Here is a 24,491-nt window from a genome sequence, read left to right on the forward strand (position 1 = left end):
ATAAACTATTTTACATGTTACAATTGTGCGTGATTCTCATTAAAATGACATTCAGTTTGATGGAAATGTTTGACCGGTGAGGCACAGGTGAAGGCAGCTTTTTTAACATTTTTTTTTTATTGCCATGTGTGAAAAGAGCTGAGCTTGATATACTCAGGCTCAGCTGCCAAAGTTCTATCCAGTCACAAGAGGGCAGTAAAATAAATGGGCTACCCTAACCCTACAACTGCAAGGCTTCAGGCAATGTTATTTTAAAGGGACTAGCCGGAATTTGAAAATGTTGAAATTATGTATTGTCCACCCCTACCCCTGCACTTGCAATGTTCTAGTGTGTAGAATGAGCCCAGGCCAATACACCACAACTGCCGCTAAAAGCCTGCACTCACTCAAAAAGTTGGTGTCTCCATAGTCATTTACAAGCTTAACAAAGAGACTGCAGTTACGTGTAAGACCTGAAATGGCAGTGGTGAGTAAAAAAAAAAACATCTTCCCACCTCCCATCTAGTCCCTTTAAAGCCAATGCAAGAATTTATTTTATTAAAGATATTATTGTTGTGGAAAAAGTACCTAATAAATGAACAGACAAATGTGGCTTTACTGTAAGCGGCTCGCCTCCCAAGCCCTGACTGTGGCTTTATTTCGAGCGGGGAAGCCTCCGCCTCATCTCCTGCTTAAACGCAACCCAATATAGATCGGTTATGCCCTCATCCAAACATTTCCCAAGATTGCATGCAACAGTATAATCCAAAATGTTACAAAGTGTGCCTTTAAGTTGGCTACCCCTTTAAAACGTCATGAGCATTTGCCTCTTCAATAATGTATTATATTTTTTATTATTGTTGTTATTGTCATTGTTGTTATTGTTGTTATTGTCGCTTTTATTTCCCCCCCTGTTATTTGTCTGTCTCCCTCAGCCCTGCCCACGGGCCGTGCCTCCTGCGCGGACCTGCCTACTTCCTGGTGAATCAGCCTGCGCTCTCAGTGTTGTCGTAGTAAGGGGGGTAGTGTGGTACGTGAAGGGGAAAGGTAGTTGTAGATGACTTGAAAACAGCAGTCTTAGCTTCCGTCTTTTCATTTTGCGTTTACTTTCGAGGAGTAGCCTGTATAAAAAAAAAAAGCCAAGCATGGGAAGCACGGTGATGGAGTCCAGCAAGGACCGTTCAAAGAAAATGCCAAAAAGGAGGAGAAGCCTGCGGATTAACATGCCAGTGAGTCGGTGAAGTATCAGCAAATTTGACTTTTGTATGGACAGAACAGATGTGCCCTGCTTCTGAACTTTGAGGTATACAGATCTGGAGTTTGGGGGGCCATGGGAAGGGGGCCTTTGATTGACAGATGCCTCTCGGGCCACTTTCGCACTGCTGTCAAATGATAAAATACCATTATTTTTTTATTCTTTATTTTTTCTTGACTTTCTGCACATCTCACACTTAATGACATACCTGTGCATTGTTTATTCGTTAAAACCATCAACATGTAGGTTATATTATCAAATGATCATTACATTAACTGTGGGCCACCCAGAATAAGTTGCTGTTTATGCTCAGGGTGGATTTAGTAGAAACTGTTTGTATCCATCAATACAAGTTGCCCTGCAGAAAATCCACTGTAAACAATGCAAAATTACCCCCTGTAAGTGTGACAAATGTATGTCATGTACAAACAAAATGTGTCTTTGGATTTTTAACTGTCCCTGCATCTGACAGTGAGGCAAAAAAAAAAAAGTGCCAGGGAAAATAAAAGGATGTTCAGAGAGCTACTGTCTCATAATGACCATCTGTGAAAATGAGCAGCAGCCAACGCCAAGAGTGAGTGGAGCCTTTTTTTTTTTTTTTTGCACCATTTGTTTAAAGTAGATAATTGGCATATACTCTCGCTGTGTGAAGTCAACACAGTAATTGCATTTTTGATTGTGCCAAAACCATATATACGACAAGCCCGGTTTATGAAATGTAGCGTTTTAGTTTCCCGTCCATAGTTGCAGTTCTGCCTCTTTAATCCAAGTCAGGGAGCAGCCAGGGATGTTCAAACTCTTTTTCACAATCCAGCAATACAAAATGGCCTCGATGTAGTTTTTGGAAAGATGTTATTAAACCGTAATATCTGCCATATTTCCCCATCAAATGTAGGGTTTTATTCTGTATTTTGAACCTAAACTCAGGCTTGTCTTCCAGCTTGGTGCTGCTGTGCTGATCAAGATTTGACTGGACTCTTGTCTGGGTGCTGCATTGTGGTAGCCCATTTCACTCCTGAATCCTGACAGTTTCAAAACCCTAGAACATTGTTTAAGGAAGGGTCAAATACAGAGCCCAATACGTCTAAACGAAAGCAAATGAAAAAAACCTCCCTCTGTTTTAAGATGCTAATCTCTGTTGACGCTTCAATCAGATGTGCCTGTCTGTTGTTTTATCTTGGAAACTCAACCCATCTTCACGAGGCCACTTCCACTTTTGTCCTCCTTTTGAGCACGTGCCAGTTAATGTCATTAGCCTGACTTGAAGGGAAACGTCGTCTTAAATTTCTATGATTGCTTCAGGTACCACTGTGTAATATATGGTTTCCCTTTCCTGGAAAATCTACACGGGCTCACCTAATTGCATGTGTAATGAAGTGCCGGCAGCCTGTGTGCCTTTGTCAGGGCTTAGCTTTGGTATGGGGAAGTGCTGCGTGTTGCAAGGCCATCTGCGCTGGTGGAACATGTTTATCTTCTTTGTGGAAGCATGGTAATCGCCCCGGCGCCATTTATCACTTCACTTTCACCCATTTGACACCCTGTCCACTTGTTTTGACTCATCGAGCAGAACTGAGACGATTATGTGGTGCATATACAACCGAGGTCCTGTCCCCATTACTTTAACGCATGTATGTCAAACTCAAGTATCTGATGATCTTTGTTGGCCCCCGGCATGATTACTAACTTATATTATACCTGGCCCACCAATAAATTGTGTTAAACACTTTAGAACTATATTTCCCATCAGCTGATGAAATATCTAATCTAATGCAGGACACTGTGTCATTAATTAGTAATACATGGAGCTAGCAAGAGCTTATCACAAAAACACTCATTGAGTTGAGAACAAAGTACAGCAAATATTAGCCTTATGAAGCACTGTGAGCTTAAAAGATGAGGGTAGATTATGTTCAGTTTATTTAAAAGCATGTTATATCAAATATTAAAAATTAGTCGAACTAATAGTAGTCCGTTTCGGCCCTAAATGAGCTTTAAAGGGTCCATGTTCTCCGAAACTAACCTTTGAGCTTAAGCTTTTATTATCTTCCCTCGTGAAAAACAACCTTTTAGAGTTTTGTTTTTATTCATGCATGTTATATCAGTCCTGTGTATGCAGCCTTCTTCGTAAGAGTTTGAAACACTCCACCAGCTCATGTCATATGTTGTTTTTGAAGAGAGGTTTTGATCATTTCATTTCATATTGGCCATACCGCCTTTGCTATGCCCAATCCCATCAGACCTTGGAGGCCAAGCTTCCGTCAGTCTACCCCAGGGCAGCTGTGTGTGGCTACAATAGTAGCTTACCACCACCGAGTATGGAGTGAATGAATAGTGCAATGTAAAGCGTCTTTGAGTGTCCAGAAAAGCGCTATATAAAACCATTATTATTATTATTATTATTTCAGCGTATTCAAAGCATGTCTTTCTATAGCAAGCTATAGAAAGACAGTTTAAGTAACTTGAACTGCGTCACTCTCTCCTGTGCCAGAAAGGACCAAATCCAGGTGGAGTTCTCGGTTATTGGACGACCCGCTCTATCATGATACTTCAGAGCCACTGTCGCCCCACTAACGGGCTAAACGTTTTCAGCAGCGATGCGTTTTTCCCCCCACACATATGATTGCAAAAGAGGGAAATGGATTCACAGCCTCTTCAAAATAAACCTCATGTAACAACTTTGTGTATCCGCTGGCACTCACTGTGTCTCTTAAGCAAATGTAATGGGTGAGCACTGGTGTATACAGGTTGATTCCAGGTTTGATTCACCTGGTTTAGTCCTGGATTATGAGTCCTTTTGCAGTTCGAAGTAAGGCTCGTCCGTGTCTGTGATTTCAGCTGCCTCCATTGCTAACCTCTTCCTTTTGTTTACCTACAGGACATTGGTGCATTTGGCTTCGCACAAACAGAACCAAGCAGCTCCTCTAAAAGTGCCACTCAGACGGTAAACAAATCTGTGCAATCTCCTTTTACATGTTCACGTTTCTCAGAAGCAGCATGATTTATCTGGTCAGTGTGGCTTGTTTGGCTTTGCAAAGGAACTCACAGAGACCAAATATTAAAAAACAAGGCTATTGGGTGTAATCTGCCAACCTCCTTTGGCTCCAACTTCCAATCCTCCCCTCTGTGGCCAGGCACAGAAGGATCATGTACAGGAAATTGATTTTTACTATAGGAAGCCACATTGTGCTGACTGTCCTTGCTGATTCATTTAGAAAGGAAGCGATCGGACAATATCGCAGCGCCACTGTGAAAATCCTGTGCTTTGTTTTTTGTTTTGGTTGGGCTGTGTTGCAGAATTCAGATTGAGAGCTGGTGAAACCTCTCCTTTGCTCTTGCACAATGACAGAGGAGTGTTGGCAAATAGAGAAGGGTGTGGGCTAACACACCGAGCAGATTTCTCAGCGGATTGGTTTAAACACACACGTGCACGCGGAGAGAGAGAGAGGCGTTTTTTAACAAATGTGTTGAGCAATGTTATGAGCAGAAGTTGAAAGCCAAGCAGACCTAACTTAAGACGGGAAGCAATGAAGGGCTAGGTTTAGTTGTCGTATGTGGGTTAGCGTTCGACGTTTTCAAATCATTTCCATTTTGGTGCGTCTGCTAAAATGGCTTATGGGCATATGAGGCTCTCTCTATAGCACAGCTCGCAAACGGTTAAAAGATTTGCTGGCTGGAGGAGGAGGCTTAGACTGTCTCCAGCTGGATTGGCTGCCGTCTCTGGTGTTTTGTTTTGGTAAATGTAGAGCAAATAGATAGGGACATCTCAGTCTGTTTACAAGATATTGGCCTTGCTACACAGCCTTCGGAGTCGGATCAGAAAGAAGAACTGGCCATTTAGTTTTGTGTCTCTTATCTGGGAGGGACTTTTTTCTGAACAGTTTTTATGGGGTGCAAAAAGGAGAAGTAACAGTTATTACACAACCTGCAGTGAGAGCTTTTATTATGTGCATAGGATTTTTCACATCTCTGCTCCATAGCTTCAGACTCTCTCACAGAGGCGGGAAAAACACTGTGTAGGAAGAACAGATTGAGACAAGTCTGGCTGCACAGTTATTGACAATTAAATTGAAATCGCAGTTTGATTGGTTGCAGTGTTTGGAGAGAAAAGGAAAGAGATGAAATCTATGCAGCCAGTCTAGCCACTATGCTCTTATTTAGTCAGTACAGCACCCTTTGCAAACAACACATTATCCCGTCTTCATTTGGCTTTAAGTTATTATAATACTTGCTAACCCTGTATTTTAGATCTCCAAATATATTTTTTGCATTAGTTTAGCCGTGCATATTTCGGTCTTCTCTCAAATGTCAGTGCCGTGTTGAAATGTGCTCAGTGAACTAAATTTCAATTTAACCAATTCACAGTGAAAGTGGGAACTCTCAGAAGAAGGAGATAGCTTTTGGTCAAGTTTATTTATGTAGTTTATGTAGCTCCTTTTAAAACAGAGTACTGCTCCGAAGTGCTTTCCACATTTAATGCAAAATAGAAATAACAGAAACATACTAAGTGGAACAATAAAAAAAGGAATGGTACAATGTAATGTGCTCTGTAACAATGTGTAATAACTTATACCTATGTAGTACATACACAATGGAATAATGTGTATTAGTACTTTGGAGGTACATACTGTAATGTAATAAGACATGAGACCCTTAGAGGCCCTATGTCAAAAATCCTGAAATATCCCTTTAAGGTTAGGGTTAGACTGTAAAGTAACATGTGCAATAATCTCTGTGTCAGCTGCACTTTATTAACTCTGAGTGATCTTCTTGAACGCCGACTGTAACAAGTGAATTTCTCCTTTGTGAGATCAATAAAGGATAATCTTATCTTATCTTATCTTATCTTAGAATTAAGGTTTTATGCCTTATTACATTATGTGCCACCAAATAATACACATTGTTCCATTGTGTATGTAACCTGTAGGTACAAGTTATTACACATATAACATTAAATTGTACTTAATGTGAAATGTAAAACAAAGTGTTACCGAAGGGATTAATAACTAAAACAAGAAGTCAAGAAAGCTTCATGAGAAAAACGTCAAAATAGAGACAAAAACAAGGACGAAGACGTTGCAAAAATGTGACACAAAAGTGACAACAACAAAAAAGCAATGAAAAAAGCCACAAAAAAGTGACAAGGTAGCAACAAAAACATAGTGAAAAATTTAGCAAAACTATGACACAAAAGTAACTGGAAAAAACAAGGAAAAGGCAACGGAAACACAACAAAAAAAGAACAAAAACATGACAAAAACACTTTGAAAATGTGACATAAAAGTTATGACCAGCTTTGTAGGCCTTAGCTTTCAAATAAGGCATTACACTGTTGCTCTCCAGTCCAGAAGCTTTAGATCTGGGTAAAGGCGAACTGGATAAAATGCACTCGGTTCAGTTGGGGGGTAAGAGTCAACAGTGACTTGAAATTCTTAACAGCGGAGGCAGCTGTGACTTTCACAGGGAGGTAATTACAAAGTCTAGGGCCAGAAACCGCAAAGGCTCAGTCTCCTCTTGATTTAGTCTGGACCTGGGGATGTTTAGTCGCTTGTATATGCAATGTAAGGCGAGAAAGAAGTGATGGGATCATAATTGTGACAGAGGAAAATTGTCATGTGAATAAGAAATCACCTTGGTAACTCATTGGTGCTGTCCTTCCAGGGAGAGCGCGGCGGCACCCACTCGGCCAGCCCAGTCAAGTCCACGTCAGGGGGCAGTCCCGGTAACGCCTCTTCTTTGCTGCCAAGCCCCCAGTCGGCTCCGACGCAGCCAAGGGCATGCCCATCCACGCCAAAGAGCATCTTCCCCTTCCCCTCGAACCACACGCCTTCACCCAAGTCCCCCCGCCGCCTCAGCTTCAGTGGTATCTTCCGCTCCTCCTCCAGTGCAGCACCTTCGCCGAGCATCAAAATCTTCTCCAGGACCAGGAGGGGTAAGTGCAAGCAAGGGTCAACCCATCAGTGGCCTTTTCCAAATGTCACCCGCTCAAGATGGAGCGCCGCTGAAATGTTACATGACGTCACTTTGAAGGGTAGATTACCATAAACGCCAACATTAAATGATAATAATAACATAGTACAATGAAATGGTTGCACAAAATTGGAGTGAGGAGGGATGAATGTAGAAGACAAAAGAGCCGTAGTCTGTATCAGAATTATATTATGTGGGTTTCCTGTTTGTGTTGAAAAGCCACAAAGAGAGAGCACAAGCTTTTATGTTTTTGGTGCACCGTGAAGTGCACGTTCATTGTAAGGTGAACATATCTTTAATGACCAGTAATCAGAAAATTAAAAAGTTTACTAAAAAATAGCATGTTTTTACAAACACACTATATATTTTAATGTCAGTGTCAGTGTTATGTCAGTGTAGTAGCTGACCCCACAGTGACAGTGGTAGTGTAATAGTGTAGTCAAAGCAGTGCTAGTTTTCAGTTTGGTGAGTATTATGAGAGTCAAATTTTCAGCAGTGAAATGAATCGTAGAAAGTGTCCGTGTACTGTACATGTTGAATCCTTAAGAATGGGCTCCTGGCTGTGCGGGTGTCGAGGTACAAGGCTTCACTTCATTAGAAGCGTCCCCAGCTGTACTAAGCTCCTCAGCTCCTCATGTTTGAACTTATTGTGTTGTCACTTATTACATAACGTCCCTGCTTGTCGAACACGGATCGGCCAGAATGAAAGCGGCATTAGAGATGAGTCATACAGTGTTGACTCCAAAACTTGTTTCCTCTCTCCGTTATTTCTTCCAGGGAGGGGGCCACTTGGCAGCGACCACTGGAAGAGTTTACTTCTGATTTTTTTTTTTTTTTTCTCTTTGTAGAAAATTAAAATACTTTTGTGTGTAGCTTTTAGGCGACATTTTAAAGCAGACTTTCCTTATGTTTATATACATGCTTCCTGCCTCTTCGTTCAGTGAAGGTTTCCCCCCCTCCCCAATAAAGGAATAAAGGAAACAAAAAAAAAGTCCTGTAGTAAGTGGGTAATCTGCCTTTCAGCCACTTGTTTTTGTATGTGCTGCTCTTCTACCACTAGGGTGTGCTGCAGTCACATCAGTTGCCTGAGAAGTCCAGCAGCCACATTAGTACTGCTTGAGTGCCTTACATTCGGTGACAATATAATTGAAATCATAGGCATTGTGATATTTAACTGCCTTTAGTGTAAACCTGTCTTTCCTTATTTGCTACAAATATGATTTGAATGCCTACTGGTAACATGGACTTTCCTTTTGGCCTGGATAATGTCAGGCTCTGCTGCTTTCCTGGCCTTATCTGGAAGTGGCCAAGCTCTCTCACTCTGTTGCTACTGTGGACTGCTGTGTGTTGACTGTAAATAAAAGGAACTGGGTAGTTTTGATTTCCAAATTCATAGAGTGCGTCCCTAAAAGGGCTGAGGTATTTTTATAGAGAGAAGGCACAGCTTGAGAAGAACCATAGATGATCAAGACAGGGGTGGAGTTGGGGAACCATAACATCGCACCGTCCTGTCAGCCTGTTGGAAGATTGTTGGAAGATTGTTGTTTCAATCTTTAGGGTGGCTTCCATGATTTTTAACCTCTTAACACCGACCTGAACTGAGCACATTTTCTCCAGATTGGCATTACCCAAATCTAAAAGCTTCTTGTCAAAATAGTGACAAAAACGAGATGAAAGCGGGGATGAAAATGCAACAAAACAGTAAAAAAAGAAAGAAATGTGGGACGAAAAGCAATGAAAACAAATATCTAAAAGGATCAGTTTAGATCAGTTTTGTAGGACTTAAAATGTGGTGCTACACTGGCCTGTAGCCTGCAAACTTTTAGATTTTGGTAAAGCTGAACTGGAGAAAATGAATTTGGTGGATGTGGGGGTTAAGAGGAGGAAGTCTGGGATTCAGTGGGTTGTTGTCAGTCATAGTTCAATTCGAATAGCAGAGCTCTTTGGTAAAGTAGATAGAAGTAAATACATCTTAAAAAAGGCAGTGTTGCGAGAGTAAAATCAAACCAAAATCTTAGTTTGGTCAAAAATCACAAAAACATGCACGCTGAGCTTTTGTAATTTGCGTGTTTCTCAATTCATATTTCGGTTAAAAAGCCTCATAAAACTTAAATCAACCCAGATGCCACAAAAAACTTAGGGTGCCTCTGTTGACGTCAGTAGTAAATTGTGATTTTTTTTATTTTTTATTGTAGTAGTAGTAATTCCTTTGGACACTGACCCACTGAACTAAGGCCCACATTACGTAAGCTGTTTCATTCATAGCACGGGCTAAAGCTGGCACTCCGCAGGGTCATCTGTTAATGGGACGTGATGCAAGTGGAAGCTTTTCTGATCAGCTGACTGCGCATGGGACTGACACACACTCCTTTAAAAGGTCAACCCCCCCCCCCCCCCCCCCCCCCAACCCCTCCGCAACCACCTGGCGGGGAGCACCCAGTGACGGTGCACCGGGCTCCAATTCGGGGGGGGTTTGGGAATTGTGTGACTATCGAAACGGCGAGGTGGAGTCGACTTCACTCTTCATGTTTCTCTGCCCCGTCTGAAGACAGAGTGTGACAGATGTGGCTGTGCTGAATCTGCTCGGAGCTAAAGGAGGACGGGCTCGGGGGGGCGGGGCGATAGGACACGTTTCAGCCAATCGCAACGCATTCCTCTGAGACTGGCCTCCTTTTACAGGCTGCCGACACGCTTGCTATATTAAAGAAACACCACCCACAGCTGCACCTGACAATTTACAGTGGCCGACGGGCAAAGGGGAGCACAAGACGCCGGCTTTTCTCTCTCTCTGCATCACTTCTGTCAGTGGGATCTTTGCTGAAAAGCCAATCTACTTTCTAATCTACTAGTTTACAACGTGAGCTTCCCAAAGGATTTTTTTTTTTTTACCTGCATTGGTGACTTGCCATTTCTCTTTTTTTGACATTTCTTGCCTTGTGTTGGACTACACAGATCAGCTTGGAGTTGTTTGAAGAGTCTGTATTATTTTTTTTTCATTTTTCAAAAGGAACATTCTTATTCATGAACTGCATTTAATTCCGGCATGAACATCACTTCTTCTTGAGACAGTATTTGCGCCCTTTCTCTTCTTGTGATCATGATCAGATTCTCTCTTGAACCCACGACCCCATGCTCCCCATGAAAAGGTTTGGCAGCTTGAGAAGGAGCAAGAAACGTAAGGAGCAAGATGGGCTAGGATCGAGGCAGCCGTCCGAGTCATGTCTCGCTGGTAAAAAAAATGTTTTTCCTTACTTAACTTCTATTCTATTTTCAGACTTTTATTTCAACTTTTCTACACCTTCTAAGAAGGGGTTGGCGCAGATACAGTAGTTGCCTGGTGCTACATCTAATTGGTAGTTGGGGTCATTTGAGTGCTGAAATGAACAGTCCAGTGAAGCTGCTGCCTAAACTTCACCAGCAGGTATGGTATTTTTTCATGTGGGAACAAAAACTGGATAAAAATAGTTTAAATTAAGTTCAGCAGCATAATATGAGCCCTTTAAAACTTCCGAATGTGACCAAACTGGTCTTGGCTCAACTACGGTGATGCTGATTGTCCTTTTGCCTTGGCCTTTGGCTGCTTGCGGAGCTCCTGTATGGACCAAGTCTCTTGTTTCACAAACGTATGCAAGTGCATCCCCTCTGTCAGCAGAAAGGAGCTGACGCTATGTGTTTCACGAGTGCAACATGTCATTGTACATTAAAATGACTTGCCCCACTTTCAAGTTCCTCACTGTTGTTGATGCAGCTGCTGGGCATTCATTGTGGAGGTTCTTCGAGTTGGAGAAGGAAATACTGCAGTTTATTCATCTGTATTGGAAAATATGACAAACTTTGACGCTGACTGCTTGATCCGCAAGTTGCTATGGATGCAATCATTTGTAGGAAATCCGCCTCTCTTCCCCGGGTCTAATCTTGTATCAAACCTGGTAAAAAAAAATTGTGTAGAGCTCTGCAAACGCCCTCTGTAGTGGTTTATCATTCAGTCTTTTATGCTAGTTCTTCTGCACGGGTTTAAAATGTAAACTCTGAACCAAATCTTGATTTTTGAAATGTGAATGGCAAATCTAATCACTATCGCAGTGAGTCACCCTGAAGAGGCGATTGTAGAATGTCCTTAGTAGTAGCACGGTAATTGAGAAGCTGCAATACTGAATCTTTACTATTGACTTTATGGTTTGTGGTAACTTAGAAGCAATAACTTCAGCATTGCGAGGACAAACCAAGAGATCATCATAAGTATAGTATACGATGTGGTGACAAGTTAGCCACTTACATTTGTCACTTTGCGTCCGGGCTGCTCATTGTAGGTTACTTGCGGTGGATTTTACAAACTGCTCTCTAATTGAGGTCAGTGACCCTCTGTCCCGTCTCTGCCACACTCGTCCTCACACCAGTTATACCCAGAACCCCTCCGCAAACATAGCACATGAGATTTATTACGTTACATGGTTGGCCAGAGATTGGAGGTAGTAGCAGTGCGTCCACGGGGCTTGTCACCCCAGTAGCTCTCTTACGTCAAGCCCCTCATGACTAAATACACTGTCAGTTCCCCGGGGCTGTGCTCTCTCGGCTGATTTAATGTGGGCGGCAGAAAGCTACTCAATACTGGGATTATTAAATCAACTCCTGCCATAAATTCAAATAGCTGCACCACCACTTGTTTTCGCACTCAATATATTTATTTATTTGTTTTATACTAAATAATAAACTGACATTCATTTTCTTTGCCTAAAGGCCGTATACCTGATTTTTTTTGTGCGTGCAAGTTCTCAGTAGTTTGTAGAAAAGTGCTGTGCATCTAATAATAAAGCATTCTTATCCAGTTTGTGAACTAGCAGGCTAGCTTCTTAGCTTGTCTGTGACAGTGACAAGAGAAGTATAATTTCCTCACAATAGGTGCCTGCGTTAGTTATTTGCAGACCGTAGAATGTGCCAGTGTGTACAGTTTTATTTGAAATATGCCACACGACATCCAAAAAGGTGGAGTGTGTTTATGTTTATTGATGGGATCCCCATCCGCACAGCTATTCAACAAAACAAAAAATACATTAAGATACAAAATAACATCAATACATTCATTGTATTGTACAACAATTATGTATCAGACCTCAAGCCATAGTTAATATATCTTCATTTCAGTTTAACTTGTTTTTTTGTCTTTCTAGTAGTTTATCATTGCTAAATAAAGAATTTTAATGCAATTTTTGAAGGAAGATGATAGTGAATATAATAATCTATCTTTTAAAGGGACACTGCGTAACATTTTAGACTATACTGTTTCCATCAGTATAAAACATGCTCCTATGACCAGCTCAACACAGAAAATGCTAATACTGCAGTGGGTAATCAAAGAATGGATCAGGATGAGGACCTAACCGGTTTAAAGCTTCAATTCTGCTGACTTTAGCTGACATCTCTATGGCAAAGAGCTGGAGACGTACCCACTCCTAGGAAAGTTACAGTCATGTCTTTGGAGAGGTGAGCCGCTCACAGCAAAAACACATGTTTGTTATATTATATATTTCAATCATCAAAATATCTGTCATGAAATAAATGCGTGAATTTCAATGTTATTTATTGGGTAAAATTCTACGCGGTGTGGCTTCAAAGACGACCACTTAAGTCGATTCAGCATGACTTTGTTGCTGGTTCCATAATCACAGCGTAACACCAGTGTTGGTGATATATAACGGCTTGATATTTTCTGCAACACCACAGGCTCTGCAGCTGAATAATACAATTATTGTCAGCCTTTACCTGCCCATTCTCAGTTAAAGTGATTTCCACAGACTTCCAGCGACTCGATTATGGCAAAAATAATACTCAGTTGTTTTAGGCAGAACTGAAATCATATTCAAAACATTAGTTTTCACAAAACATACATTAGCAACATATAATATGTGGAAAATACATAGTTGGAAAATCCAATCATTTTGTACAAAATCCCAACATTTGTTCACTTGAATTAACTAATGGGCCCACAGTTTGTAGATTGTAGCCTTGAAATCATTTCAATATAATTTTTTTGTTGCCTATAATAATCATGACTAATTGAAACGTTAGATTGACTGCACCAAACACAGACCTAAGGATTATTCTATTAGTATATTTAGCATTTAAAAAAGGCCCGGTCACCCCCCAGCGGGACTGTGTTTCCTGTTTCCTGGGTGGTGTCAGGCTGTCCCCTATTCGCTGCAGCGCGTGGAGGGCTCTGCTCTACTCTTATCTGCTGCTGTGGAATGTGCCACAACAGCGCAGCTAAAATAAGAAGACCTACACAGAGGAAGCAAGGCATGCCAAAGAGGGCGGCTCTGTGCCAAACAAATGTCAGGAGCAGCCCACCAAGAAAAATGTCCACCAATACACTTCGGCAGACTTTCATGATATTGGATTTAGGGGTGTGGAATTGATGGTGCTGCAATCTAAAATTATTCTTCTATATGACCATTTTTTCCTGAAAGCTAAATAAATGTAAAATAAAACCCTATATCTTCTTTTTCAAGGACATGAGTAAATAAACAAAAGGGGGAATAAAGTAATTGTCAATGTTTAGACTGACACATTATGATGTTATGAAGTTGTAGGGATAAAACGTAACACTCAGCCTTGTACATAATTGAATAGAAAGGTTAAAAGAAGTTGTATTTGTCACTTCTCTCCACTTGTGACGCCCCTTTTGCTGTTTTTTGTACAACCCGGTAAAAGTCAACTGGGAGTCCTATGATGTGTGGGGTGTAACGTGAAACATTTGCTCCACAACACACTTGCCGCTCCATGTCTGGCCATAGAAAAGGCCAAAGGGGCGGAGCCAGTGTCACATGTCACTGTGTGTAAGTTGGTGACGCCAGCCGTGAAGAGCTGTCATGTGCGCGCGGCCTAAGGGGACATCACCACCACCATCATCATCATCTACGCAGAAGGATGCTTGTAGAAGTTGTGACCAAGTACAAATTGTATTATTAAAAGCGTGTGACCTTGCCTGAAGTCCCCCGTGCCGATGTAAGGGGAACTCTCTCTTGTCATCCCACCCACCACTCGTGACCCAGATCACCCCCACTGAGCAGCCCTTTTGACCACACAAAGTTTAAATAAACCACAGTCGGGAGCTTTCAAATTTCTCTCTGATCTCTCGTAATGTGCCAAATGGAAGTCAAATTGATACACAGTCTTTCCAAGTCTATATAAGTCTATTATAGCTGGGAAACTCACCACCAGGAATTCTATTGTCATGTTATTTATTAATTGATCTTTGGTTGGGATTAGGATTGCTCAATACATCATCCATATTTGGTTCTTCTTCAATAATACATATATCTGTATATCTGTAGAAACTCACTATTGGCTAAGTTTAGATTATATATATTTTAAAGTGTTTTAAGAAACTGATGCTTTCTGATCCTAGTTCATGTTACAAGAATATTCAACATCGTCAGTCACACGTCTTCCTTTGGTGTCAGTCTCATCTGAAAACTAGACTTGCTCCATAGGTGCATAAGGAATATTAACCACCTGCACATCTAGATTGCATGGGTGGGTTCATATTTGAGATGCTACATTGCTCCACAGTATAGGAACATCCCTTCTGTCAGCAGCAGGACAGTGGCCAGCACTCTGTCATCTACAATGTCAACTACGCATTCCTTCTTTGATACAGCATAGGCCATGGTAAGGCTGTCTGCACCAGGGACAATGTGCCTTCTAAGATTACAACTCTCACACAATACTGTGTGTAATATGAGATAGATTTCTAGTGATTTTTATAGGAGGGATCTGTGTCTTGTAGTGTTCTGGAAAACTAGATACCAAATGTTGCATTTTCATTGAGTACTTCATCCCTCTGTTCAAAAAAGCTCCTTATGAATTTGAAAAAGTCAGGTGAATTTTAGTGTCCCTGTACGGAAATGTGTTCTCTGCTTTTGAAAGGGATGGATGGTGCTTGTAAAACAGATGTGGGAACAAGACAGACTGAATATGTAGAATGCCTCATATATGAATGAATTTAACAAACCCTGTTCTGTTTTTGAAGAGGGGGCCGCAGTGATGTCAAGTGTAAAGGTTAAAAGCTTTACAAAGTTTGTTTAAGATAATATATTGCAGTCTTGAGGGTTCAGTAAACAATAATTATTCACACATATCTTTGTTTTTTTGTAGCTTCTGGTCTCTCCACGCCGCCCGCTACACCGACACAGGCGCCCAGCCAGCCCATATTCACCCCGGAGAGGCCGCAGAGTGGACCGAGCCCTGAGCGTTCCGAGCCTACCACGCGATCTCGCTCCCTGTCCACCCCTCCGGACACGGGCCAGCGCCTCAGCCTCTCCTCCTCCTCCAAGCCGCCGATTCCTTCATCATACTCTACCTCACAACAAGTGGGTCCCACACACAACAATTATCTTTAGAGGCAAGACTGATGTTTTTTTGCCCTGAACTAAGCTGAGACATTCAACGCGCTGCATAGAAAAGTGCTTCAAAGGTGATTTGCATAGTTTGCAGCTTCAGGATGAGTGCAGCATTGACTGGGATGACCTTGAGGTGAAGAATTGCAGTAGTCTGTGAATTCTTAAAATGAGGCAGTGTCTTTTACTGGTGCAGTGCGTATACTGCGCTGCTGTTTAAAAAAGCACCGTTGATAGTAAGGACGAGGAGTATGAGGTGACACAAATGTTTGATCCTAGGTCACACCTTGTATAAAACACAAGCATATAGAGCTGCATTATACTGTATTTTGAAAATCATACTATTGCAGTCAGTGCCAGACATACTATTTGAATCATAAGTAAAAGTTATTTAATATTGTTATGGTCCACTATATTTCTCTAAAATTCTATGTTCACAGCAGGAAAGAGCATCATGTTTTCGGGTTTGTCTAATAATTACTTTGTTGGACTGGTTTAACAGTACAAAGTTTCAAATCTAAAACTTGTACCTCTTTGTTCCTGGACTGAGAGTCCCTGTACAATAAGAAAGTGGAATAATTAACAACCCAAAAACATCAACCCACGGAAAACAAGGTTGAAATAGTTGTTAAATGTTAATATAATTGTGTTGCCTTTGTTCTGAAGAAGTTGTCTAACTGTGCACTTAAATTGTATAAATAAATAGAATGTTTAAAATGCATTGTTACACTACACTACAATAGATACCCCACATACAACATGTCATTCGGCTCTCTGGCATTTTAGTAAAATATTATCTGGGGGCTGTCTTGGTGTCAGCACTGAGTGACTGTGGACTGAAGCCAGCGAGGCCAAATCAATATTTCATCGCCAACATGTTGATATTAACACCAAGGACTCCAGATTGTGGCCGCAGACTAATGTCTCTTGCCTTGTCATCCTGTCAGAGCACAGCTGCCTTATACTGGAGGGGTCCCATTGAATAATACACTGTCCTCATTTTAATCAAAAGCTATTTGCTTAATGGATGTGTGCATGTTCATGCTGGAGCTGTGATGCAGCAGAGGAGATTCATCAGGAAACAGGCTGCGTTTTGGCCAGAGAATTGCTGTGTCACCATCACAGGGCGACGCTAGGGACGGTTTTGTATCCTAAAACTGAGATGCAGGCTTTTCCACACTGCTGCAGTGGTTTGCAAATGAGAAGTGAAGGGAAAATGTGAATTCACAGGCAAATTTCAAATATGCAAATATGCATCTCAGCATGACACAGCATTTGTTTTGAGATGTAAATATTAACTGAGATACTTCTGTCAGCTTTACGGACTGTACATCTGCGGCCAACAGGATACTCTGCATCACTGGGTCAAGTTACATGTAGCCGACTGGTCATTGTGCATTTAACTCAAATGATCTGATAAGGCATCCCCAGCTTCTTGCTGCTAAGCAACGTGGGGATTTCCTAATATGGTGAGGCGGGTGTCCAGGTTGTTGTGCATTGTAGGGGTGTGTCTACTACGCGTGCGACTTCCTGATTTCTCTCTACGCTCCGCGTGTACTTGTCGCGCCATGGTGAGTGTTTTTGGCGCATTAGTGCTCTGACAATGGTTCGTGTGTTTCATTGTGGGAGGATTAATCGAGATATGGCTGTACAGTAGCCGTTAGTGAGCTTTGCTTCCCCCTGCTGCAGCCAATGGATGAGGACTGTTCCACTCTCCCTTTAAGGGGTGTGCGCTGTCTAATAATAATAATATGACGCTAATGTTGCGCACCTCTCTGCACGACGTGTGTAGCCTTTGTAAATTAAGAAAAACAAGACACAAATTGTTTGCTCTGTAAAGTCCAAAGGCACTAGACTCGAGTCTTGCGTTTGCGCAGCGTTGTGCGCACGTCACTCGGTCTGGTCTGGGGAAAGTCTCTTGACCCTTCTGCTGCTCAGTAACAGTTTGCAGCAAACTTTGTGGGGCATTGACAGTGCTGTGTGTCCGCTGTCCTAACTACATACGTGTGCCTCCTTGTGCCCGTAGGTATACGGTTTGTTCGAAGGCATGCTGGAGAAACTTGAACTCGATGATGATGGTAAGTATCGATGTGATCCACGTTGCCAACAAGGATCATTTTATGTTATTGTGATAAACAGTTTAAATGTTTTGTGAAAAACTGTGAGATCTGATTACAAGCTTACATTAATGTATGAATATGAGTATGAGTGAATTGATTTTTGTTTGCATGATCATTATCAGTAATGCATCATCAGTCATAACTTGTTTTTCTCTAAATGTGTCTTCACTGAATTGTTATGGTAGAAACTCCTTTCTAAAGCTAGTAATGTCACTAACCATAAGCTGCATTGAAAAAATAATTATTTATTTTGGATTTATTTGGAGCTGCATTAAATGGTTGTATTATTCAACGTCTCTCTTCACTACGACACACCACTTTTTCCATAACTCCTGTCGTGTCTTAAAGCAGAAGCTTATTTCCAGTTAAATGCCACTGCACTGAGAGGTCCAGAGCATAATGGCTGTTTGGGGCTGCGTTGTTTTCCATTATGGCTCTCATTATGGCTTTCCTGTGAGACTTTTGTGTTTTCTTGCAGCTGCTGAACCAGAAAGTGATATTTACCTGCGCTTTATGAAATCCCATAAGTGCTACGACATCGTCCCTACAAGCTCGAAGCTGGTTGTCTTTGACACGGCGCTTCAAGTTAGTAATCATCTTCTCATCTTCAGGTCTTTGTGTCTGGGACTCTTATCAGTGGACCAGCCTGGAGGGAAGTGTGTGTGGGAACAGACTTTTAAAGTTAATGTTTCATAAGAGCTTACAGTTTTCATGTCATTGTATGCAAATATCTTAAAATTGTTAAACAGTAACTCGGCAAAGAGCCTTTGATGTGTGGATTTTTAACTGCAATCTCCACTGAAGAACCCACGTACAGGTCTTTCAACACAAATGTGGAAATATCTGTGATAATTAGAAACCCTCAACTTTTAATGATCTATTTATGTTTTTATTATTATTATACTATACATTATATTAATTACTATATTATTTTGCAGGTCAAAAAAGCCTTCTTTGCCTTGGTGGCAAATGGAGTACGAGCTGCTCCTCTATGGGACACAGAAAAACAAAGTTTTGTGGGTAAGAGCAACATTTGTCAGCAATAGTCATGCATGTGTTTTGTTCTTTTGCTTTGTATTGAATTAGATCCACTGTTTGTGTAAACATGCTGAAAATGTTAGCTAGTAACGATTTTTGTCTTTCATTAAGCATTGTGTTATGAATATGATAGCATATACGATGTAGTTTAGTGTTTATGTCTGCACTCGCTCACAATAACAAGATAAAGCATGGTGCTGTGAGTATCTGGCACAGGTTCTGTAGGAGTAATAATAATAACAGCTTACACTTGTATTGCACTTTACAAGTTGAACAAGCCTCTCAAAGTACAACACTGCAGTGATGCCCTTGGGCAGACTGATAAAAGTGAGGCAGTCCATTATTGCCATGAGCACCACCACCAACCACTCACGCACCTTATTCAATCAGACAAAGTGGGTCTTGCTTCACAGACAAAGTGTCTTGCCCAAATACACAATGACAGGCTGCACTTACAGGCGCCAGGATTCGAACCGCCAACCTTCCAGTTGTGCGACAACCCGCTCTATAATCTGAGCAACTGTGGTCCAAATGAAGTGTTGTGGTGCTTGTTTGATAGTGGGCAGCTTTTTATACATATTTTTGGGGGAAAAGTGAGTGAAATTTAGAGATGAAAGTGTCCACGCTTTGTTGTCGTCGGTGGAAAGTTGGCACCACAGAAAACTGTACATTTTATTGCTCATGGTCATGCTCGATGGAGCACAAAGCACAAGTCATTATAGCTGTCATGAGCCATTAGGTAATGACTCTCTTGTATTGATGGCGTAGTTTATTTTTTTAGCTCCTTGGTCTAGAGTCGAGACTCCTTTTGAGTTAATAGGAACATGTCAAAGCCCAAACCGTGAATTGACATTGATGATGCTGCTTGATTGCTTTGTGGAGTTTATTGCAAGTCGGTCTGTGATGAATTATAGATGTGGAGCCAGCGTGAGGATAAAGCAGGGGGTAGTGAATGATGTGTTGGCTGCACCACACCCTTGTAACACTCTTGTCTCTTCTACACAACTGCAATGCCTGTCCAGACGGGGCCTGTTTGTATGATCTGTGTTTGATTGTCCTCAGGAATGCTGACAATCACAGACTTCATCATTATACTACACAGATATTACAAGTCTCCTATGGTAGGTAAAGGTTTGCCTTGGTATTGATGTTTGCTTTCTTCACACACGAAAATAAAAAACATTGTTTTTTAGGTGCAAATATATGAATTAGAAGAACATAAGCTTGAGACATGGCGAGGTTAGCATCAAGCTAGCTACAATTTGATCCAGTTGCTTTACAGTCTTTATACATTCTACAATGTCCTTTTTTTTTTTTTTTACTGCACAGAGGTTTACCTTCAAGCAACCTTCAAACCTTTGGTCAACATATCTCCTGATGCAAGGTATGCTTAACATGTTTGATGTGGTTCAGTCAATATTTTGTCAGCATCGGCTGAGTGGTTGGCATTTTGAGAAGGTTGTGGGTTTGATCCCAGAGCCATCCAAGATGGGCTCAATATTGTATAATGTTGAAATTAAAAGTATTTGTAATCATTTGTTCTTTGACATCTCTGCAGCCTTTTTGAAGCAGTGTACACGCTTATCAAAAACAAAATCCACCGTCTGCCTGTCATCGACCCCGTCACTGGGAATGCACTTTATATTCTCACGCACAAAAGGATTCTCAAGTTCCTGCAGCTTTTTGTAAGTTGAACCAAATGTGTTATGTACAGCTGCTGCCCCCTAGTGGCTGTAGTGATGCCAACATGCCTGCATTGCTTCTGTAAATCTATTAGAATGTTGTCGGTTTTGTTTTTAGATGCGTGAAATGCCAAAGCCAGCCTTTATGAAGCAGAGCCTGGGAGAGTTGGGCATAGGCACGTATCGCGACATCGCTTTCATCCATCCTCACACTCCCATCATCAAAGCACTCAACATCTTTGTAGAGAGGAGGGTGTCTGCGCTGCCTGTGGTCGATGAAACGGGTAAGAAGCCAAGATCAAAACACTTAAAGTTTGCAGTTTGTGTGGTGTCATGACTTGTGCCAAACCCGTCTTTTTCATAGGAAAAGTTGTGGACATTTACTCCAAGTTTGATGTGATTGTAAGTTTTGAAAAGATTTTAAAAGTTTCATTTAAATTTCCGAAATGTAATTCATAATTTTCCCTCTCTGTACTCAAAGCCAGTAGATGGTAAATGCACTTACATGTCTGTTCATGTTCATTCACTGATCGCTGTTTTCTTAGAATTTGGCTGCTGAGAAAACCTACAATAACCTTGACATCACGGTGACCCAGGCTCTAAAACATCGCTCCCAATACTTCGAAGGAGTCGTCAAGTGCCATAAAATGGAGACTTTGGAGACCACAGTGGAAAGAATAGTGAAGGCTGAAGTGAGCACTGGTCATTTATTGGGGCTGCATGATTTGTATTCTTTGTATTTAGTATTGCAATTAGATTAGTAATTTATGTTTGTGCAGCCCTATCGTTAATCTAATCTGGTCTGTGTGCGCGCCTGTGGAAGGGGCTGGTTGCTTCTAACTTCAACCCATTTGGAGCTAGAGGAATATACTGGGAGAGGCCAAATGCTAACAACATCTTTGGTCTTCCATGCTGTGATATGTTTTTATCTGAGCTTAGACGAGTTGATACGTACCTGTCTGGTCTTTGTGCGTGCCCGTGGAAGAGCATTGTAGCTTCCAACTTCAACCCCCTTTGGAATTATTCGGAATACATTGAGCGAGGCCAAATGCTAACAACATCAACAGTTGTTTTGCGTGACTGAGCACACGCACAAAGACAGGTACACATCAACTCGTCTAAGCTCAGGCAAGAACATATCTCAGTATGTAAAAACGGTGACCTGTTCCTTTTAAGAATAAAATCAAAATACTGACCCAGGATGGTATTCACAGGTTCATCGCTTGGTGGTGGTGGATGAACGCTCCAACATCGAGGGTATCATCTCCCTGTCAGACATCCTCCAGGCACTGGTGCTCAGCCCGGCAGGTATAGATGCCCAGCACTGACCTTTCACCCCCCCCCCCTCCTCCCTCTACCCAGGACTCTGAGCTCTCCCCCCATCCCGCCCCATTGCCCCATCCCAGGTAGGAAACATCCCCTCCAGCTGTGGGAGAGCATGATGCCCTGCATCTAGTTTGCTCTGCTGTGTCAAGATCTATCAGACTGTTGTATCAGAGAGAATGGCGCTGATGGGCATTAAATATAGATCGGGTGCAATTGTAGCTGCAGCTAAAAAAAAATCAGACTGTTCTGTGTTGCTGACATCTTTTTTTGTTATCGCCTTGTTGTCTCGCTTAGTTGCCTTGGAATTTTGCTGCACAAACCGTATTTAATGCTGTGGCGCTGCCTTTTTTTACATGCACACACTAACTGAGACATTGGCCTGGATATATGTCTCACATTATGACACACTTTGATGAATAAGCTATTTTATTGTCTCTAAATTACTACAATTATTTATACTGTGTGCTAAGTGTATGTTTTGTGAGACTAATACCTTCTCTGCGGGGTTTTAAACCTTGTTGTTTTGTGCATCAAAAAGAATATATTATAAGAATATATTTTGTTTAGTAACCAAATGGGGCTCCTCTGTATATATTTCATTTGAATACATGTCATATTTATACACTTTGGGGTTGTACTGGATTATCGGTATGAGGCATTAATCCGCATCTCTTTCCATTTCTTGCAGATGTGCGTAAGGAGGAGACTGTAACGGAATGAGCCGCATCGATCGGCGTGTTGGGAGTACTCCTAAAGAAGGCTGAATTTGGGAACAAAAGGCTGCGCACTGAGCAGAGCCAGTCTGGACGTCCCGCAGATGCCTGCAACACTGATATGCACTATAGAGGCTGGGAAACCAAAGAATATTTTGAGTGAAGTGGTGTTCCTGCACAGAGGAGTGGCTTTTGTTTGGACACTGATGCACGTGCAGACTGCAGTATACTGTATATACTGTACATATAGGCCCACACTGGATCACGCGAGAGCTCCAGGGGTACTGTAGGGCTCATTTTGGCACAGCCGGCTTTTAGAATAAATCTGAACCGTACATTCACTTTTTCGGATTGGGATTTCCGCAGTGGACTTGGTTGATGGTTGCTGGAGCAGAATGGAATTAGAACTCATTTCAACCTAATCTTTTTTAGTTGTTAGTTGTACACAACTATTTGAACCTCTACATGAACCAGTGTGAAGATTTGTTTTGTTTTGTTTTGAATATAAAAGATAATTTGTATTGTCATAGCAGATTCCAACATAAAAGCGTGAATAATTGTAAGAGTTTGAATACTTCCCGACCCCACAGGACCCGCCTTATACCACTTCTCATACGGTCTCATTTAGGCCGTATCAAACTGAGCCCTACTGCACTTCTTGGTTAAAACGTGGCTTTAGATATGCATTACACTCTCCTGCCTAGGAAAAGCGGGATGAGTCAAGACGGGTATAATGAATGAGGGCTATTGAGAGTACTGTCTAGTTGATTTTCTTATGCTGCTGTTGTGAGGTTTTTTGTTCATTTATATATGTTGCCAGTTAATGCCAGCGAAAACCGTAAACTAAGCTTCACCTGCCTTATCACTGTCTATGGAGGAAACAGCCCTGTTTTTTTGGGGGGGTTTTTCCATTTGTGATTCGGTTTGCGCTGCCCCCATTTTACACCAACAGTATTCATCATTTGTCTACTTTTGCTGTCATATTAGTGCGATGAGTTGGGTTCACTTTGGAACAAATTAATGATTATCTTATGGGGATCGTTACCATTACATTAGTTCATACTTTCCTTTATGGGCAGCACTTCTCACTTTGAAAAATGTCATCGAAAAATGGACTCTACGGTGACAAAAGACAGATACAATAGCTTTCATTTGTGGAAATATTTGCCCCTGATCTCGCAAACTATATAGAAATGTGTATCATATCTAGGGCTGGGACAAAATATCGGATCACAATATTTGTGCTGCAATACCAAGTATCGCATTGTTTCAATACTTGTGCTTGGAGGCATTTTTATCATGCTCTCCTTTGTTTTCCCATAACAGTTACACAGCACTTTGTTAATGCACTTTTAATCCTAACACGTCAATAAATGTCAAATGGCATTTGGTTTATAAACCTTGGACACATGGCTTTTTACGTATTTTTAAGTAAACATATTACTTATCATAATTACTGACCGTATCACGATACGTATCGGCCCCTGGATCGTGACAAAAGTGGATGGTCCCAGCTCTCATCATATCACAGAGCTCATCTTCACCTTTTGCTGTAAATAGGATCGTTTTAGGGGGAAATCGTTGCAAAAAGCTTTATTTTTATGAACGTTTAAAAAGACTGCGTTAATGTTATTTTTGTAAATACACTGTAAAAAAAAAACTTTTAATTCAAAGAAACTTTCTATAAATCAATGTACTGTAAACGCAAGCATGAGAAAAACTACACTTCAGCCGTATGAATGTCATGTTATCTTTTTTTCTGGCAGCGGAAAAATTAAAGAAGACACTGAATGTACATTGTATAGGCTCTTACTTTTTACACTTATAGATATGGATTTGTTAGTGTTGCTGTGCTGTGACAGTACACTCTGCTTCACCATCTGAAAGTAGCAAAATGTGCATAAATTAATGCAGATTAAGAATTGGGATGTACTTTTGAGAGATTTAGTTGAGGCTTCCTGAAAGCAAGAAAATGAGTACAGGAGCTTTAAAGCTTTTACACCTATGACGCGTGT

General features: G+C 41.3%; 1 protein-coding gene across 2 annotated transcripts; it reads left to right on the forward strand.

The window, feature by feature from the left end:
* Positions 1 to 980: 980 nt before the first annotated feature.
* On the forward strand, positions 981 to 24,246 carry prkag2b (protein kinase, AMP-activated, gamma 2 non-catalytic subunit b; the record flags this gene model as incomplete). 2 transcript variants are annotated; one of them, XM_079569386.1, is made up of 16 exons in its annotated part: positions 981 to 1,208; positions 4,110 to 4,175; positions 6,893 to 7,163; positions 15,356 to 15,570; positions 17,624 to 17,675; positions 18,196 to 18,302; positions 18,656 to 18,737; positions 19,818 to 19,876; positions 19,949 to 19,994; positions 20,085 to 20,139; positions 20,314 to 20,440; positions 20,556 to 20,721; positions 20,802 to 20,839; positions 20,983 to 21,129; positions 21,652 to 21,745; positions 22,452 to 24,246. In XM_079569386.1, the coding sequence occupies exons 1-16, from the start codon at positions 1,125 to 1,127 to the stop codon at positions 22,481 to 22,483; spliced, it is 1,641 nt and encodes a 546-aa protein (XP_079425512.1). In that variant the 5' UTR covers positions 981 to 1,124. The 2 variants fall into 2 exon arrangements, with proteins under 2 accessions (XP_079425512.1, XP_079425513.1); XM_079569387.1 differs by lacking the exons at positions 981 to 1,208; positions 4,110 to 4,175; positions 6,893 to 7,163; positions 22,452 to 24,246 and adding an exon at positions 10,195 to 10,430 and having other exon boundaries at positions 21,652 to 21,765.
* Between the last annotated feature and the right edge of the window lie 245 nt (positions 24,247 to 24,491).

This window comes from Gobius niger (assembly GCF_951799975.1).
Source record: "Gobius niger genome assembly, chromosome: 13".
NCBI classification, from domain to species: Eukaryota; Metazoa; Chordata; class Actinopteri; order Gobiiformes; family Gobiidae; genus Gobius; species Gobius niger.